Raw genomic sequence first — 19,447 nt, 5'->3', positions numbered from 1 at the left:
TTTAAACAAAAAATAATAACCAATATGGCTAGTTAGCCAGTATACAATTGAATCAACCGACAAAGTACAAAAATTTTATAATTAATTCAATATATTTTATTTCAAGTTTGTACACAACGAAATTAATGGTCGATCGCAGATCAATAATGCTTTAGAAATTCAGATCAGAATTGCTTAACAATTAGGTAGATAACAGCAAGCATATCATGCGAAGACGATGAGAGGGGACTAGGCGCCGTTTTCCAAGAATATTTGTTGTTACTGCAGATGTATGTACTAAAAATGAGCTATGCGCATAGCATGATAACAATGAGCGATGAGAATGCGAGCGAAGCGAATGTGATAAAAATGCGAAAAGTAACAACAATAGTCAAAGCGATGTTAAGCGAGGAATGACAAAACAAAATTCAAGCAAGAAAGCGATGAACACCAAATTGTTAAGCATTAAGGTGTGACAAGCTGTAATTGGAGATGTCAGCATATGGCGAAGAAAATTATGTACGGCCAAGTCCTTAACAGGAGGATGGTTCCGTGCGCAGAAGTGGAAAACTTTTGACTGCCATTCACCTGGGAGTGGCCAGAAGCGATTCTTGTGCGTACGGTTCAAATCGCAGCTCACAACGTCCGGATATTTATATCCACGTATCCTCTGGGTAGCAACCAAACACCCGTTTGGGAGCGAGCTAAAGTGAGAAGGCGTAAAACTTCGCGTGCGCTGGGTTTGGGTCCCGCCACGTTAAAACCCCGCCCAATGAAAAATTCCAACAAGCCTCGGATGAGACCCCCTTTTTTCTGATGACCACGGCAAACGTATAAAGGACTATGATTTAAGGGTATGCACCTGGAATATCCGGACCCTTAATGGGGAAGGTGCCTCTGCCCGGCTGGTTGATGTCCTCGGGAAGACAAAGGCTGACATCACCGCCATCCAAGAAATGCGATGGACGGGGCAAGGTAAAGTAAGCGTGAAGCCTTGCGACGTCTACTACAGTTGCCACGTAAAGGAGCGCAAATTCGGTGTTGGATTCGTGGTAGGAGAGAGACTCCGTCGCCGAGTACTGGCGTTCACCCCGGTGGACGAACGTCTAGCCACAATCCGCATCAAAGCTAGATTCTTCAACATCTCGCTCATCTGCGCCCATGCCCCGACGGAAGAGAAGGATGAGGCGTCCAAGGATCTCTTCTATGAGCGCTTGGAACGTACATATGAGCGCTGCCCCCGACACGATGTCAAAATCGTGCTTGGCGATTTTAATGCCAAGGTGAGCAAGGAAGGGATCTTTGGCGCCACTGTCGGAAAATTCAGCCTCCACGACGAAACGTCCGATAACGGACTGAGGCTGATCGACTTCGCCGGGGCCCGAAATATGGTAATATGTAGTACTAGGTTCCAGCATAAGAACATCCACCAAGCTACATGGCTGTCTCCAGATCGAAAAACGAGAAACCAAATCGATCATGTTGTGATAGACGGAAGGCATGCTTCAAGCGTTTTGGACGTACGTACACTCCGAGGGCCAAACATCGACTCGGACCACTATCTTGTTGTAGCCAAGATACGCACCCGCCTCTGTGCAGCAAAAAATGTGCGCCCAACAATGCAAGGAAAGCTTAACGTCGAAAAGCTGCAATCACAACAGACGGCCAATTTATTCGCCACTCGACTCACACACCTGCTCTCTGAGAGCACTCTTCAACAATCCGACGTACGCGAGCAGTGGAACCACATTTCCCGATCATTAAGTACCGCCGCCGAAGAAGTAGTTGGATTTCAGCGAGCCCGAAAGAACAACTGGTACGATGAGGAATGTCAAGAAGCCGCAGAGAAAAAAGATGCCGCCTACAGGGCCACGCTGCGATCGGGCGCAACGCGAGCCATGTGGGACCGTTATAGGGAACTGAAGAAGGAAGCGAGACGTATTTGCCGCAATAAGAAGAGAGAGGCCGAAATACGTGAGTGCGAAGAGCTTGAGATGCTGGCCGACAGGAAGAACGCCCGAAAATTCTACCAGAGGGTTAGGCGACTTACGGAAGGTTTCAAGACCGGGGCGAACTCCTGTAAGAACAACAATGGCGACCTAGTGACCGATGTCCAGAATATACTTAAATTGTGGAGGGAACACTTTTATAACCTACTGAATGGTAGCAGCGCTGAAAGTAGTGAGGAAGACGAACCCGAGTCCCCAGTCGATGATGATGGAGTAGCTGTCCCACCGCCTGACTATGACGAGGTACGAATAGCGATTACGCGGCTGAAAAACAACAAAGCTGCTGGAGCTGACGGCCTGCCAGCCGAGCTATTCAAGTACGGCGGCGAGGAGCTGATGAGGTGCATGCATCAGCTCGTATGCAGAATATGGTCAGATGAACGCATGCCCGACGACTGGAATTTAAGTGTGCTCTGCCCAATCCACAAGAAAGGCGACCCCGCCATACGCGCCAACTACCGCGGAATTAGCCTTCTAAGCATAGGTTACAAGGTCTTATCGAGCGTATTGTGCGAAAGACTGAAGCCCACCGTCAACGAGCTGATTGGACCTTATCAGTGTGGCTTTAGGCCTGGAAAATCCACCATAGATCAGGTATTCACAATACGCCAAATCTTGGAAAAGACCCGCGAGAATAGGATCGACACACACCATCTATTTGTCGATTTCAAAGCCGCTTTCGACAGCACGAAGAGAAGTTGCCTTTATGCCGCGATGTCTGAATTTGGTATCCCCGCGAAACTAATACGGCTGTGTAAAATGACGTTGAGCAATACCACCAGCTCCGTCAGAATAGGGAAGGACCTCTCCGAGCCGTTTGATACCAAACGAGGTTTCAGACAAGGGGACCCCCTTTCGTGTGATTTCTTTAATCTTATGTTGGAGAAGATAATAAGAGCCGCAGAACTGAACCGCTCAGGCACAATACTTTATAAGAGCGTACAATTGCTGGCGTATGCCGACGACATCGATATTATCGGTAAAAACAAGGGCTACGTCTGTTCTGCCTTCTCGGGATTGGATAGAGAAGCAAAGCGAATGGGTCTGGTGGTGAACGAGGACAAAACGAAGTATCTCCTGTCATCACACAAACAGTCAGAGCATACGCGTCTTGGCACCCACGTCACTGTTGACAGTTACAAGTTTGAAAAAGTAGACGACTTCGTTTATTTGGGAACCAGCATTAACACCAATAATAATGTCAGCCTTGAAATCCAACGGAGAATCACTCTTGCCAACAAGTGCTACTTTGGGCTGAGTAGGCAATTGAGAAGTAAAGTCCTCTCTCGTCGTACAAAGATCACACTCTATAAGTCACTCATCATGCCTGTGCTGGTGTATGGCGCGGAAGCATGGACAATGAAAGCATCTGATGAGGCGGCTCTTGGAGTTTTCGAGAGAAAGATTCTGCGAAAGATTTACGGACCTTTACGCGTTGGTGATGGCGAATATCGCAGACGATTTAACGATGAGCTGTATGAGCTTTACAAGGATATAGACATAGTGCAGCGAATTAAAATTCAGCGGCTCCGCTGGCTTGGCCATGTCGTTCGGATGGACAGAAACGCGCCTGCTCTGAAAATATTCAACGCGGGCCGCGATGCTGGTAACAGAGGAAGAGGAAGGCCGCCTCTGCGTTGGAAAGACCAGGTGGAGAAGGACTTGGCTTCACTTGGCATTTACAATTGGCGTCAGTTAGCACAGAAGAGAAATGACTGGCGTGCTGTTTTGGACTCGGCCAAAATCGCTTAGGCGGTTACAGCGCCAAATAAGAAGAAGAAGTCCTTAACACAACCCTGTAGGGAAAACACGAACTAGTGAACCAGATTTCTAGTTCAGTACTAGTTCTTTTTTGCCAAAAACGAACCAGGCCGATAGTAACTAGTTCCGCACCAGTCCAAAAGCAGTGAAATGTGGTACTTTCACTAAACTATTCTATTTTAAATTTTAAAAGCAGGGACGATAATCATTATGAGTAAATTAATTTAAATCAGCATTTAATCATTATTTTATGAATTATTATTGAGTTTTGTTTTTTCGCTCAAACGAAAATAATTATTATTTGATTTTTATTTTTGGGATTACAAATAATGATTATTTTATGATTTTTATTTTTTAGCGCAGAGATTATCATTAATTTTCAGTTTTATTTTTACACTTAAAAATAATGATAATTTATAAAATTGAAAAGGCCATAGAGACGCAACCTACTGAAATTTTTACCTGAAAAGTTTGGGTCTTATTCCTTTTATAAGGGTGCGGCTACCTCTCAAAAGGATACGTCGGTTATCACGCTGGTATAGTTTTTGAGATGCTTAATAATCATTATCCTTAGTGATTCCATAAACAAAGGCCAAGATCCTGAAGGACAATTGAGAAAGGCAGTTGCAGAAAAAGAGGCATTTAAAAAAAAAGTATCAAAATAATTACCACTTTCTCACTAAATTTATTTAAAAATGCAAGCCACCAGAGCTACCACGCACAACACTCGCACAACTTCGCTCCGGCTACTGCAGCAGGTTGAACTCCTACTTGAGTAGGTTGAATGAGGATGTGCCGAATGAGTGTCCGGCATGCGGAGAGACCCCACATGACTCGAAACATCTCTTCGCATGCCCGGAAAACCCGACAACCCTAACGGCCTTGTCCCTGTGGACAAACCCCACAGAAGCTGCACGCTTCCTAGGGTTGCCGTTAGTGGAACTTGACGACAACGACTGAGATACCAACCGATCTGGGCGGGGTTGTTGTAGCCGCTACAACAACAACAACAACAACAACCTTTTTTTAAGAAAAGGCAAATTAAGTTTTTTTTATGCAATCCACCACAGCTACCTTAATACAGTCAGTCAATAAAGTTTAGGTACAACGAATTTTTTACAATACGGGCAACTATTTTTTTTTAATATTTTAGTTTTCGGTAATTTTTTATAAAAATATGTCAATTCTACAACAAGATCCCCAAAAATCAGAGTTCCAAACCTTGTGCAAAATTTAAGAAAATTCTGCAAAATTTCATTAAAATAATTCACTTTCTATTTACGCTCTCTAGAAAAAGTTTTTTAGCCCATTCAATTTTAGTATAATGAAGTGCAAGTGTGAGGAAGCTAGCACTTACCAAACAACAAAAAAAATTGCTAAATATCAATGTAAGTCCTAGCTACCTCAAACTTGCACTTTGTTATACTAAAATTGAATGGGCTAATAACTGAGTACTTAACTTTTTTCCAAAGAGTGTAAATTGCAATACTTGGATGGAAATTTGCAGTTTTGGACTCTGATTTTTGGGGTTTTTGGTGTAGAATTAACCATATTTTTATAAAAAATTATGGAAAAATAAAATATTTAAAAAATAGTTGCCGGTATTGTAAAAACTTCACTGTAGCTAAACTTTATTGACTGACTGTATATCTTCTTTAAGTTAAGTACGACAAAAACTTTCGAAGTACTTCATATACATACATATAAGCTTAAAAAGAACTGAATTTACTTTTACTTTTAAGCAGAACGCACTTTTGTTTTTTACTTACTACTTAAGTTTAATACTACTACTACTACTAATGTGGTTTATAAATTTTTAATAAATCCGTTTAAACATTTGTGATTGTATTGTCCTTCCTTCAACCGATCGTATTTAATATAGAAGGGAAATGTTTCGACAAGCCTGATTAGAAATGTAGATCTAAGGTGACGAATTTATAATAGGTTGGGAAATATAAAAAATGGATGCAGATCGAACTAGATCCCATCTGTCGAATTAGGAACTGGTTTGGAAATAAAGAAAAGGGCATGCAGAACGAACTAGATCTCATCTGTCGAATTTGGAACTGGTTCGGAACTATAGAAAAAGAGATGCAAAACGAACTAGATCTTATCTGTCGAATTTAGAACTGGTTCGGAACTAGAGCCAAAGGGATGCAACGGGGGACAATTGACACTTCCTAGGACGTCGCAATGTTAAATTCGCCAGTCACTAGCATGCAAAAGAGAATTAACGCGTCTAGTCATGGTTCCAAACGCACTAGAACCGAACCAGTTCCGCACTAGTTCGTTTCCCTACAGGGAGGTAGTGCTCCACGCCTTCGATTTCGCCACGTCGCGGCAACCACGGCAGAAGTAATTAGCCGGCAGACCCCTCCTGCTAGCATGCCTTCCCATTAAACAGTGGTGTAATAATACTGGTGGTCACCAGCCTTAGTAGAAGGCGTTCAATCGTAATGAGTACGTCGGATCTTTTCTTGTCGTGCTGGGCCACACGTGGTTTCCTCCGACCATCTTTTGTTTGCCTTCCCAACGAAGTATGTCCTGAGCCTTGTCTTACAGGTAGATAGAGGTGTGCCCGCTTCATGAGACGAGTTGACGTCAGACAAGGTGGTTCCCTTCCTCACAAGCTAGTTCGCAGCACAGTTACCTTGAATGTTCCTGTGGCCTGGTACCCACACGATGTGAGTAGTAGATTTTGAAGCTAGATCATTAAGGGATTTCCTACATTCTATCGCAGTTATAGACGAAGTATTGTAGCATTCCAGTGACTTGATAGCTGCTTGGCTATCGGAGTATATAGTTACTGAATGCAGGTTAAGAGAAGATTCGCTGAGCCAGAGTGCAGCCTCTTTTATAGCCGCAAGTTCTGCTTGGAAGACACTGCAGTGGTCTGGTAGCCTAAAGCAGACATCTAGTGAGAGGTCCTTCGAGTGTATCCCAGTCCCTACTCTTAGATTTAGTTAGGAGCCGTCTGTGTAGATGGCTGTATAAAGGGCGAACACACCAAAACTGCAACACTTTGGGAAACTTATAAACTCACCTAAAAAGGTTTCAATATTTTGAAACTCAAATGCCATGAGTAGACCATGACCTTAGTTTCGCGTAGGAGAAATTTCATTTGAATTTGAGTTCTAGTTAAGTTAAAAAAGGCAACCGAGTTAGAAACGATACAAATTGTTTTGCACGAGTTTATAAATAATCCAGCCTTAAGTGTGCGTAAAATTGCTAAAAATTTAAAATTGCAACATTTCACAGTTTGCAGGGTTTTGAATCGGTACAAGGAAGGTCTGGCAGTTACCAGAAAACCTGGAAGCGGGGCTGAGCATTTTCAAAGTGATAAAAACAGTGCTCGGAAGGTCCTCAATGCGTTTTCGCGAGATACGAAGATTAGGTCGCGTTCTGTTGCAAAATATGTTCGTAAATCGCATTCTTTCGTACAAAAGGTAAAGCGGAAAGCTTCATTGAGAAGGTTTAAAGCGCAAACAGCGCCATATCGAGGCGCAAAGCAGAATGTTACATCTAAGTCTCGCAGCTGGAAGTTGTATGAATCCCGAATACAAATGCATTGCTATGGACGACAAAACCTACTGCTTTGAAAATTTCGAATATATTGCTGGTCAAATTTTTTATACTGCTGCAAGTCGTCAAGATGCCCCTGAAAGCTGTAAGCTGAAAACGAAGTCCAAATTTCCAAAAACATACATGGTTTGGCAAGCTATTTGTTCCTGTGTCTGTAAGAGCAGCCCTTATTTCACATCCGGGACAATGAACGCTCAAGTTTATCGGGATGAGTGCCTCAAAAAGCGTTTTTTTGCCATTTATCAACAGACATGGTACTAGACCACTGTTCTAGTCGGACCTGGCAGCTGCCACTATGCCAAGGACACATTACCATGGTATAATGCAAACAACATCAATTTTGTACCTCGCACCTGCAATCCACCCAATAGCCCAGAGCTACGTCCTATTGAGGAATATTGGTCAATCCTGAAAGGGATATTAAAGAAGACGGGTGAAACTGTAAGAAATATCGAAGAATTCAAAACAAAGTGGTTGTGGTCGTCGCGTAAAGCCGATGATGCACTCGTGCAGAAGATGATGGCGCGTGTGCGACGAAAAGTCCGATCACTTGCATATGGAGCAAATCTTCTTCTTCTTTTTCTTATTTGGCACTACAACCGTTTGTCGGTTTGGGCCGAGACCAAAAATTAGGAGCAAATAATAACTAATATTTTAACACTTTAATTACATATATATAAACTTCAAAGTATTATACTAAAAAAAAAATATTTCAAAGCCTTCTAGTTTCTTTCTGGTAGTCATTTTTAAGTGTCGTAGTTTTGGTATGTTCACCACCACCATGTTATCTTGGAGGCCCCAGACCGAGTCGTCCTTCTTGGAAGGGATACGAGTGGAGCACTTATTCTCGAGCAGAATAATATAGGACGTACCACTGCTGTTTAAATGCAGTGAACTTTGTGGGGTTCGAGACTCCATTTCTTGCCTATAGTCGTTTTACATTGGTAGAGAGCGGTAATGGTGTTTTTGGCCCGCTCCTCTACGTTGCGTTGCCAGATTAATTTCATGTCCAAGATGACGCCCAAGCATTTCACTTTATTAGTGAGCGATAGCTTTACGCCTTATAGGGGGATTTTTGTTTTCCGTGTAAAGAGAGCCGTGACCGTTTTAGCCGGGTTGGCGGTCAGTCCGCATTCTCTACACCTGGTTTACACGATACTCAAGGCGTTCTGCAACAGTTCTCCCATTATTTTTGGGTGTTTACCGGTTGCAGTTAAGGCAAGGTCATCGACGTATGCAATAGCGTTGCAGCCGGTGCCCTGTAGGCGCATGAGAAGAGTGTGGTGAGAATACTCCTCCTTCAGGAGTGCCCCTTTTCTCATATCTTGTGATGGGAGGAGAACACGGACTTTCCTTTTGTTAGAGGTTACTAAAGTTGGCCTACTTCCGAGGTTACAAATTGCTAGGCTATTTGAAAAAATAAAATCCATAAGAGACTCACCCTGATTGTTAATATCCATGGACTGACCCCCACAGCGAATGATGTGCGTTCGCATCGCTACCGATCACGATTGGAAATTTCCATTTATTGGCCTCTTTCACAACGTCCCGCAACCGGGTCGGGGGATAAGTGGCATGGTCGTGTGCCATGTACGATGAGACCAGCCAAAGTGGTAAAGCGCTACTAACGGAACTAGCATCGCTATCTGTGCCTACATTGGCCCCCGGGTCTGAGTCTCCACTTGTCCGTCCAGGTTTCCTTGGGGCGGAGCTGGTTCACTCTCCCCTTTCATGGAGCCGTCCTGAGAAACAGGGTTGGAAGCCACGGGTTCATTTATAGTGCCTTCCGTGTTTTGGGAAATGCCATAATTCCCTTTTTGGTTTTAAGGGTTATGGAGTAAAAACCGTAGCTTATTACCCCATTGTTTTCAGCGAGAATGGGCAGAGACTCCTCGTTTATCACAAGCATGTTATATTGCTGATCCTCCACTACTCTCCAATCAAGGGTTTTTAGTGAATCTTCGGAAAGCTGGATTATCTCCAAGATACCTTCGGGCTTGGCGGGTTCTTCTGGCACCCAGGCACTGGTCCGTGAACTACAAGGAATTTCTTCCTTATGCGCCGGCCACAGTTCCCCAGCATGGCTATGGCTTCCTTGTATAGTTCACCGACATTTCGTCGGCACAGGAAACGAATTTGATGCGGGCTTGGTAAAGACTCGCATCTCCGACTACAGTGTGTCCAGAATCTCCTTATCGACCCGGCAGAGGCCCACAGGGACGGACTTCCAATTGTCCGCCATCAGGTTCCCCTCCGGGCGTCGCTTATCGATAATTGCTAGGACTAGATGGTCTTTAGCGACATCATTGAAGGCCATTTGAGCCCGAACAGGGTTAATAGAGCCGGAAGAATTTGCAGACCTGGGCATTTTAGGTTCCCGCTCAGTGCTGTTGTCCACCGACCGCCGCCTCTTAGAGTCCGATGCCTTGTGGGTTGGGGAAGTTTCCTCGGGGTTCGCGGGGGACGTCCTTGGTCTTCGTCCATTTCCGGCTTTCGGCAAGGGTTCTTGCCGAATTACGCCTTCACGGCCGGACGAACCTCCTTCTTCGCCCTAGAGCTGCCAGGGGAGGGTTTGTTGTCGCAGCTCTTTGAGGGTTAGAGACTTCTCGCCTGGCGTCAAGCCTATCAACTACCTTGACCGCAATAGGCTCTTTAGTGCCGGGTGCCTCCATCGCCTCGGCCGCTATAGAACACCCTCGAGGGGTTTCTCCATTGCCGCTTTGGACATGGAAGGCCGGAAAACTATTTCACTCGACCGTTCAAGCCTACTTTGCGCCGCTATCTCCGGTCCATTGCATCCCTCGAGGGGTACGTTGAAGCCGATGGTGAGCGCGGAGAGACCTTCGGGCTAACCCGAATAATTTGGCCGTAAAGGCCCTTTTGGAGCCGTACTAGCGGTAGCCAAGGTTTTTTTGACTTGATTAACGCCGTGTTCGTCGGCGTCATTTTTACCCGTGCAGGGATACGGGGCTGGGTTGTTTATTTTTGCATTACAGCTGTGTCTTTGGTCGCATACTGATCCGAAGCCTTTCTGCGACCTGGTAAAAATAGGAGGGAAACGAACGGTCGGCCACAGCAGAGCCCCATGCTGTGGTAAGTCCACCGTTACTCCCGGAGGCGGACAGGGATCCGGGAGGCGTCGTTAAAATACAGTCGGAAAGCCCCTTGACTGCAAGCCATCCAGTGGGCACGGTGACGCATGAAACCCTGAATTAAGGAGGCGTTTTATACGTACCGCCAGGTACTCTAGAAATAGCCTAAATATGACACCGCCTTTTTTTGTCGATTGTGTATACCCGCGAAGCTAATACGCCTGTGTAAAAGAACGTTGAGCGATACCGTCAAAATTGGGAAAGACCTTTCCGTGCCGTTTGATACCAAACGAGGTTTAAGGCAAGGCGATTCGCTGTTGTGTTGGCGAAGATAATAAGAGACGCAAAACTGAACCGCTCAGGCACAATATTTTACGATAGTAGATGGATAGCGAATTAAAGCGGGTGGGTCTGGCGGTGAAAGGGGACAAAACAAAGTAGCTTCTGTAATCAGACAAACGTCACTGCTGACTGTGATAAGTTTAAAAATTTAGACAAGTTAATTTGTTTAGGGACCAGCACAACAGCCTTAAAATCTAATGGAGAATAATACTTGCCAACATATTTTTTAAGGCTGAGTATGCTATTGAGAAGTAAAGTCTTATCTCGTCGTTTAAAAATCACACTAGAAGTTGCGCATAATGCCATAATGACGAGGCGGCTCGCGGAATTTTCGAGAGATATATTTTGCGGAAGACTCGTGGTGTTGGCGATGGGGAATTCCGCAGACGATGGGTCGATTAGCTGTACTTACAAGCTTTGCGGATACGCTGGATTGTTCATGTCGTACGGATGGACAGAAACTCTCCAGCTCTGAAAGTATTTAACGCGGGTCGCGATGCTCGTAAAAAAAGGGGGAAGTCGGCCAAAATCGGTTACGCCGCTAATCAAGAAGAAGAAAACAAACCGTTTATCCTTTACCAATTACTGTGAAATTAAGTTGTATGATTCATTATTAATTAAAACTCTATTATATTTTTTTAGATACTCAGCCATATAAAGGCTTATTTAGTGAACGTCGTTGGAAGGACCTCGTTCTGAACTTTCGAAATGAAAATTATCGTATATTCCAGCTATCAACACAGTCTTTACTAAGCGTCACAATCCAAGTAAGATGAATATATGAAATTATTGAAATGATACTATGGTAATTCTTTTTCGCTTAGGCTGGCCTATCAGCATTAAAAACGCCACAATGCTATTCATCAAATTGTAAAAATCTCCATTGCCCCGTTTGTCAGGAGGATTTCAATCAGATAGCAAAAAAGTTGCCGTACTCGCACTGTGTGCAAAGTCGCCTTATTTGCCGGTAAGACTAGACTAGACTATATAATAGCATTTTTGTGAATTACGATTAAATCAAAGATAGTTTGGGAAAAAAGGTTTTATCTTTGCGTTATAGTAATAGTATCTAGTTGTAATAATTTTATTTATTTTCTTTAGATCTTGGGTTATAAGAACCCTTAAAAAATTCAAACAAACTTTAAAATTAAAATAAATAAATGTATAATCATGTATTTATTTTAATTTTAAAGTTTATAACAATAAGTGGTGTGTGTCTGCATGACACTTAAAACTAAACAATATTTTGAAGAAAACTCATTTAAAATTTGTTTTCTATATTTAAGCCAAGTACTTGTTAGTAGCAGTGAACGATAGTTATCATCTTTAAGAATATTTAAAACTCTTGGCAGGTTCCAAACTTTCTCACCAAAACAATCGAAACGAATACTTTTATATACACATATGTTAGCTTTTGACCGCAGCTTCGCCCGCGTGATGTTTGGTTTAACGTAATTCTTCTAAATGTAACAGCAAAGGAAACAAATCATTTAACTTTTATTAAAAAAGTTAAGTAATTCAAATTAATGACATCTACTGCAATACATTTCTTAAACAATACGAGGTATGAATTCTGATTGTTCCAGTGGTGATGCGGCTTGCACAGTATGTATTATGAGATGCGTACAGGTTAAGCATCAATATGACTGGCACCTCAACTTTTAATTCCAGGTTTTGCGACGGCATCCCTGACAATTCCTAAGAGTTTGGTAACTCTATAGGATATATTGTTACATCCTCATTTGCCATTACTGTATCAACAGAAATGTATGTGGTCGCCTCACCAGGCACTTTATCATGCGGCCCTCTCCGATTTCAAGGAAGTCTTTAGCAAAGAATCCGGATCCTCAGTCACTGGATGTTAGTTGTGAGGTTCAGTATTAATAATAATAACACAGGTCTGCAAAAAAATGGGTTCGGAATGTTCTATAAAAGTGTAGTGTCATTTCCGAAGTAATTTTTTGCGTAGAATCCGAATCCGGGGTTTAAATTGCTCTATCACGTCAGGACTTTGAGATATCCTAACCTAAAAGTGCAAAAAACGCTGTTTTTGCCCATTTTTGAGGTTATGTAGCTACGAAGATTTTGCTCTTCATAAAAAAGTAGACGTGGTATTTTAAAGTATAAGTCTTCCTCTTTTAAATGCCGTTGAGTTTGCTCAAATATCTTAATTTTTCACTGAGATATCGCATTTTGAAGTCTCCATGTTTCGAAAATGACCTTACACTTTCCTAGAACAAAACGTTGTTGACTTGTGTAATTGATGCACGCACTTATCTCCCCTTCCGCAGTGCCACGCTCGGTGATAGTTATCGTCTTACGCAAATCTCCTGCGAGCAATACGACTACTTCACCTTACCAATACCTTTCCGGAGCTGAAACACTCAAACATCGATATTAAATTTATATCCAAATATGTTGACGATATGTTTGCAATAGTTAACCGCCAAGACGTCAATACAATCTTAAAAACCCTTAATAAATATCACCATAAACTCCAATTCACCATGGAAATGGAACATAAAGCCAGCATCCCCTTTCTTGACGTTCACATCCACAGGGAAAGAAATAATCCCTACTGGACTGGTACACAAACCGGCGTCTTTGGGTCGTGTGATTAATTTCCTATCATCACAACCTAAAAAATACAAAATCAACACGGCCAAAAATTTAATACACAGAGTACTTCCATTGAGTGACCGGAAATTTAACGACATAAACATAGAAAAACTCAAAAAAATCCTAAAAAGTAATAGCTACCCAGAAAAGTTAACATGCGACTTAATAAAACAAAAAATTACAGAAGTAAACGGCCACCTAAATAGAACGTCGAGTAAAGTAACAACAAACATCACAAATAGATATTTCAGCGTTACTTACATTCCGCAGTTGTCCGAGAATTTAAATCAACACATGGCTAAACAACAAAATATAACGCAGCATACAAATCCAATTGCACTTTATCCACAATATTTACAAAAACCAAAACCCCCATAGAAATCAAACAACAAACCAATGTGGTTTATGAAATGAGGTGCAATGGTAAAGAAGCCGAAAACTGTGACAAAGTGTACATCGGAACCACCAAGCCCTGGGTACTCGGCTTAGCGAACACGAAGCAGACATAAAAAAAAAACAAAGAAACAGCACTGCGCTAGCGCAGCATATGGCCATACATACAATACATTAGAAAGCTTAAGAATAATGCAGAAAAGGGCAAATGCAATGAACAAGAAAGAGGATACTGATCACATCGCTGCAGTTTATTTATTATGTTTCACAATCTATGTATATATATAATACGCGAAGGCATTCTTTGTGCAGCATAAAAGAACTGCACCGTTCGTTCGATTTTCAAAAATGGGGCGTCAAATTAAAGCCCTTGGCCTGTAGATGTGCAAACTGGATTTATTTTTTCGAAAGGAGTTGACATCTGTTAAATAATTAAACTCAAGTTATTTACTAATCAATGCCCTCGGATCCGCACCGTGCGTTCGATTTTCAAAAGTGCGGTACCAATTAAAGGGCTTAGGGTGAGCATGTTCAAGAAGGTTTTACTTTTTCGAAAAAAGTTGCGACCTGTTAAGAAATTAAGCTCAAACTAATTAAAAAGCGCAATCAATCATTAAATATGGGAATCAATCGAAATGGTTTGGAAAAGTCTTTATAACTTAACTAAGTATAGGAGGGTTGCCACATGTTAAAAAAATTTAATTCAATTTCAATTAAAGGAATTTGGTAAGTTAATAAGGTATCGCCATATGGGTGTTATACAAAAGAGGTTTAACAAGGTAGTAGTTTGGAAATATTTTGAATAGGGTTGCCACCTATTTGGGCAGTCTAATTGAACTATTTTATACCCAAGTTATAAGAAATATTAACGATGAATGTCAAATGAAAGTTCTTCAAGAAATACTTAGTTTGACACTTTAGAACATTTTTGATGTGTTTGAAGGTTGCCCCAGTTTAAAGGGCTAAACTAAAATTATTTAATAAGTTAAATGAATTACTAACCGATGGTCATCAATGGAAATGGGCCATTCCCACGACAGCCGGTTCTACGTACCGGAATGACTCGGGTTTTACCCGACCAAGGGCTGTTGTTTCGGCGATCTAACCCCGTTTAGGTCGGCGAAGTATCTCAGAAGTTGTTCGTCCATAGGGCTACATTCGATACATAGTGCTGGCATCGAGTCAAACCCAGGGCCAGAAACCTACACCTGCTGTGTATGCCAGAGACGACTACACCACAACGCCACCTCTGTCAAGTGCAATGATTGCGAGGGGTGGAGTCACCTCATAGTCTGCTCAGGACTACGGACACATCGGCAGTGGACCACGTCTTTTGTGGCCCCCTGTTGCTCTTACAGAGCAGCTTCCACGGCTAACCCCAGTCCACCTGAGCAGTCCCACACAAACACCACAGCACAACAACATAACACAATAGACCATACCACAACGGATACAGACCACAGAACACACACAACCACACCACCACCCACACGCCGCCGCCAACAACTCTGGTTCCTACTACAATCTGCACGGTATGTCAGACCAGGATATTCCGTAATGTGACATCAGTCAAGTGCAACACCTGCCTTGGCTGGTGCCACTTTAGGGCATGCTCAGGTCTGCGCACCACGCGAGATTGGACGAGGAGCTTCGAGGGCCCGTGTTGCGCTGCTCGGTCGCAGACCTCAACTGCGACGCCACCCGCCACCACTACAGGGCGGCAACCACCTCAGCAGCGCACACAGCCAACTGCGGCACGACCACACACATCCCTCACACCCCACATCACCACACGTCTCCCGAACCACATGAAGCTCCTTCAATTGAACTGTAACGGGCTTCAGAAAGATCGAGGAGATAACCGTCTTCATGGGACGGTATGGCATATTGATAGCTGCGGTCCAAGAGACGAAGTTGCACAGCAATTCAACACTGTTGAATTGTGCCGGGTACAACGTGCACCGTCGAGTTCGCGAGCGGGATAATGGTGGAGGCTTAGCGTTCATTACGCACCACACCGTGCAGTATCGTCTTATCGAAGCAGACATCGACCGCAGGGATACCACCCGAGAATGTCAGGGCATTGCTATCTAGTCAGGCGATGTTGAGCTCGAAATATTTAACGTTTATATACCCCCTGTCACCTGCTGCCCGGCAGGATGTCACCCTGACATAGGTGCGCTCCTCAGAGGTGAAAACCGTATGGTAGTAGGCGGCTTTAATGCGCACCACGATCTTTGGCACTGAAGCCTGTCAAACGATCGTAGGGGAACTGACTTTGCTGTGCAGATAGACGATTCGACATTCTGCACAATGAACGACGACGCACCCACCAGGATTATGGGCAGCTGCTGCAGCTCGCCAGATCTAACAATTGTAAGCGCTGGTCTGATAGACAGCGTATCATGGCGACCTATGCTGACCCTAGCATCAGACAGTCTGCCCATAGTCATCTCGATTGATAAACCAGCCGAGTTTGCTTCCGCGGAGCACCGAACATATATCAACTTTTCTAAAGCTGATTGAAAAGGCTTCGCGGAATTTTCTGAAAACACCTTCGCTGCTCTCCCCACACCAACCGACGTCCACCTTGGTGAACGTAAGTTCCGGAGGGCTGTCACCGCTGCCGCAGCTCGCTTCGTACCGGCAGGATGTATCACCGACCCATGCCCAAATTTCCCTGCTGAAGCGGCTGTTCTAGCCGATGAGCGTGACAGCCTTCGTCAGGCCGATCCCGGTGATCCCCGTATCAGGGATCTCAACGCGTAGATTCGGAAACTAATAAACGTACATAAGCGGAAGAAGTGGGAAGATCATCTGAAGACCTGCAACTTCACCTCTGGTGTGAGTAAGCTTTGGTCAACCGTGAGGTCACTGTCCAATCCGACGAAGCACGACGACAGAGTCGAAATTTCTTTCGGCGACCATGCTTCGTCGGACCCGGAGCGATGCGCGAGCTATTTTAGCCGGCAGTTCATACTGCATCCTCCGGTGGACAAAGCCAAGCGTCGAGTGACCAGAAGGCTGCACAAACTGCCAACAACCTGTGCCCCCCTTGCTTTTACTTGCGGTGAAGTTCAGGTGGCCATCGGGAAGGCGAAAGCCTCCAAAGCCATGGGTCCCGACGGAATATGCATGCTGATGCTGAAAAATTGGGGTACTGCGGGGGTAGCGTACCTAACGGAGGTCCTCAATTTGTCGATGGCCACTCTCATCATCCCAGATATCTGGAAGGTGGGGAGAGTGGCCTCACTGTTCAAACCGGGGAAACCTGCCAACATAGGAGATTCTTATCGTCCGATAACACTCCTTTCCCCGGTAGCGAAGACACTCGAGGCCTTGCTACTGCCGTATTTCACAAACCACTTGACCCCAGAGAAGCATCAGCATGGTTTCCGTAAAGTGCACAGTACAACAACAGCACTTAACGCCATAACACTCAAATAACTCGTGGCCTTAACCGTAAACGTCCCTGTGAGAGAACGATTCTAGTAGCGTTGGGCCTGTCAAAGGCTTTTAACACTGTCAGCCATTCAACGCTACTAGAAGATATAGAGGCTTCCTCTCTCCCACAGAGGCTCAAACGGTGGTCGGCAAATTATCTAAGTGGTCGACACTCGTCGGTAATGTTTAGAGACAAATCGAGCAAACTTAGGAAAATCAAACAGCCTAGAGTCTACATAACTCGAGACTGCGTCCCTGTGAATGCCGTTCAGAGCCTGTCTGTGAGCTGACGGGTCCAGAGGCTGCTTAATGAACCTCTGGACTTCGTCCGGCAGTTCATATAGATGCCTCCTGACGTGCCTCGGCGAGGGCTCCTCTGCAAGCAGCTGTCTATTTGGGTGGCCACATCTGTGGCTCCCAACAAGAAACTGCTTGCAGAGCATCGTGTTGTGCTCCCTAATTGGGAGCATTTTCACCTCATCGTGGAGGTGGTGTTCTGGTGACATCAGGACGCATCCGGTCGCTGTCCTATGTGCTGTATTTTGTACCGTCTGTAGCTTCGTCCACAGCGTCCTACTAGTCGCCGGCGACCACACTCGTGCTGCGTAGTTTAAAACCGGCCAGCCTATTGCCTTGTATGTTGCCAGCAACGTTTCTTTGTCTTTGCCCCAAGTACTGCCGGCTAGCGACTTCAGGACCTTGTTGCGGCTCTGTACTTTATTGACAATAGCGGTTGCGTGCGTAGAGTAGGAGAGCAGGCTGTCCGATGTTACTCCGAGTATTTTAGGATTATTCACCATCGGAATTGGTGTGTAATCGACGTGAATTCCTAGCGGTAGCCTGACCTCCTTCGTCCAGGTTGTGAACAGGGTCGCAGAGGATTTCGTAGGGGAGAGGGCTAGACACTTTGCAGTGAAGAAGCGAGAAAGTTCAGAGAGATATCCGTTTACAACAACAACAACAACTATAAAAATGGGTTTAAAATCCTTTATTTAAGAACTATATTTAGGAGGGTTGCCATGTGTTTAAAAAATAAATTTCCACTTAATTCATCAGTTACTTGAAATGTTTATAACAATGTCAGACGAAAAATATTTAAGGAAATTTTAGTACCTAAATAATTTTTGAGAGGGTTCTGAAAGTGGTATTTCTTTTAATTATACATAAGTTACATGAAATTTCAAAGTATGGTTATGTTGTTGTTGTTGTTGTAGCGTCTACAACAACCCCGCCCAGGACGGTTGGTATCTCAGTCGTTGTCGTCAAGTTCCACTAACGGCAGCCCTAGGAAGCGTGCAGCTTCTATTGAGTTGATCCACAAGGACAAAGCCGTTAGGGTTGTCGGGTTTTCCGGGCATGCGAAGAGACGTTTCGAGTCATGTGGGGTCTCTCCGCATGCCGGACACTCATTTGCCACATCCTCATTCAATCTACTCAGGTAGGAGTTTAGCCTGCTGCAGTAGCCGGAGCGAAGTTGGGCTATTGTCGTTCGTGTCTCCCGAAGCAGATGAAGCTCCGTCTCGTCTATGTCCGGGAGCGGTATGCCTAGAACGGCATTCACAGATCTAGAGTCTACATAACTCGAGACTGACTCCCTGTGAATGCCGTTCAGGGCCAGTCGGTAAGCTGACGGGTCCAGAGGTTGCTTGATGAACCTCTGGACTTCGTCCGTCAGTTCATATAGATGCCTCCTGACGTGCCTAAACGAGGGCTCTCGATCAGGAACTGCTTGCAGAGCATTATGTTGTGCTCCTTTACGGGGAGCATTTGCGCCTCGCCGTGGGGATGGTGTCCGGTGACATCAGGAGGCATCCTGTCGCTGTCCTAAGTGCGGTGTTCTGTACAGTCTGAAGCTTCGTCCACTGCGTCGTGGCTCCATGCTGTGCGAACCGGACCTCCACCGCAAACCACCACTCGCCCGAGCAGCACATCACCAACACACCCACACCCCAACATGACAACAATAGACACACGTACGAACAATACAGCACCACACACCGCCGCCGCCAACTCCTAGTCCCTCCGACAATCTGCTCGGTTTGTCATTCCAGAATATACCGTAACGCGACATCAGTCAAGTGCAACTTCAGTCTTGACTGGTGCCACTTTAGCCCTTCGATTTGTGAGAAGGTCCCTAGGGACCTTTTCGTATTTCATGTGCCTATATCTTTTTGTTCAATGCATTTTTGAAAAGAATTTATACATGTATTCCAAGAATAAATTAAG

At 44.4% G+C, this 19,447-nt stretch overlaps 1 protein-coding gene across 1 annotated transcript in view; it reads left to right on the top strand.

The window, feature by feature from the left end:
- Window positions 1-19,447, top strand: part of LOC118749212 (E3 ubiquitin-protein transferase MAEA-like) — an 88,829-nt gene that overhangs the window by 66,166 nt on the left and 3,216 nt on the right. Inside the window, exons 2-3 of the mRNA XM_036484002.1 lie at window positions 11,408-11,532; window positions 11,590-11,732. Coding sequence (XP_036339895.1) covers window positions 11,408-11,532; window positions 11,590-11,732 — 268 coding nt within the window. The remainder of the gene's footprint in view (window positions 1-11,407; window positions 11,533-11,589; window positions 11,733-19,447) is intronic.

The sequence above is a fragment of the Rhagoletis pomonella genome, unplaced genomic scaffold (assembly GCF_013731165.1).
Source record: "Rhagoletis pomonella isolate Grant_MI unplaced genomic scaffold, Rhpom_1.0 Rhpom_scaffold_00001, whole genome shotgun sequence".
NCBI lineage: Eukaryota > Metazoa > Arthropoda > Insecta > Diptera > Tephritidae > Rhagoletis > Rhagoletis pomonella.
Note: the sequence above shows the minus strand (reverse complement) of the source record. Positions and strands in the feature narration are given on the sequence as shown.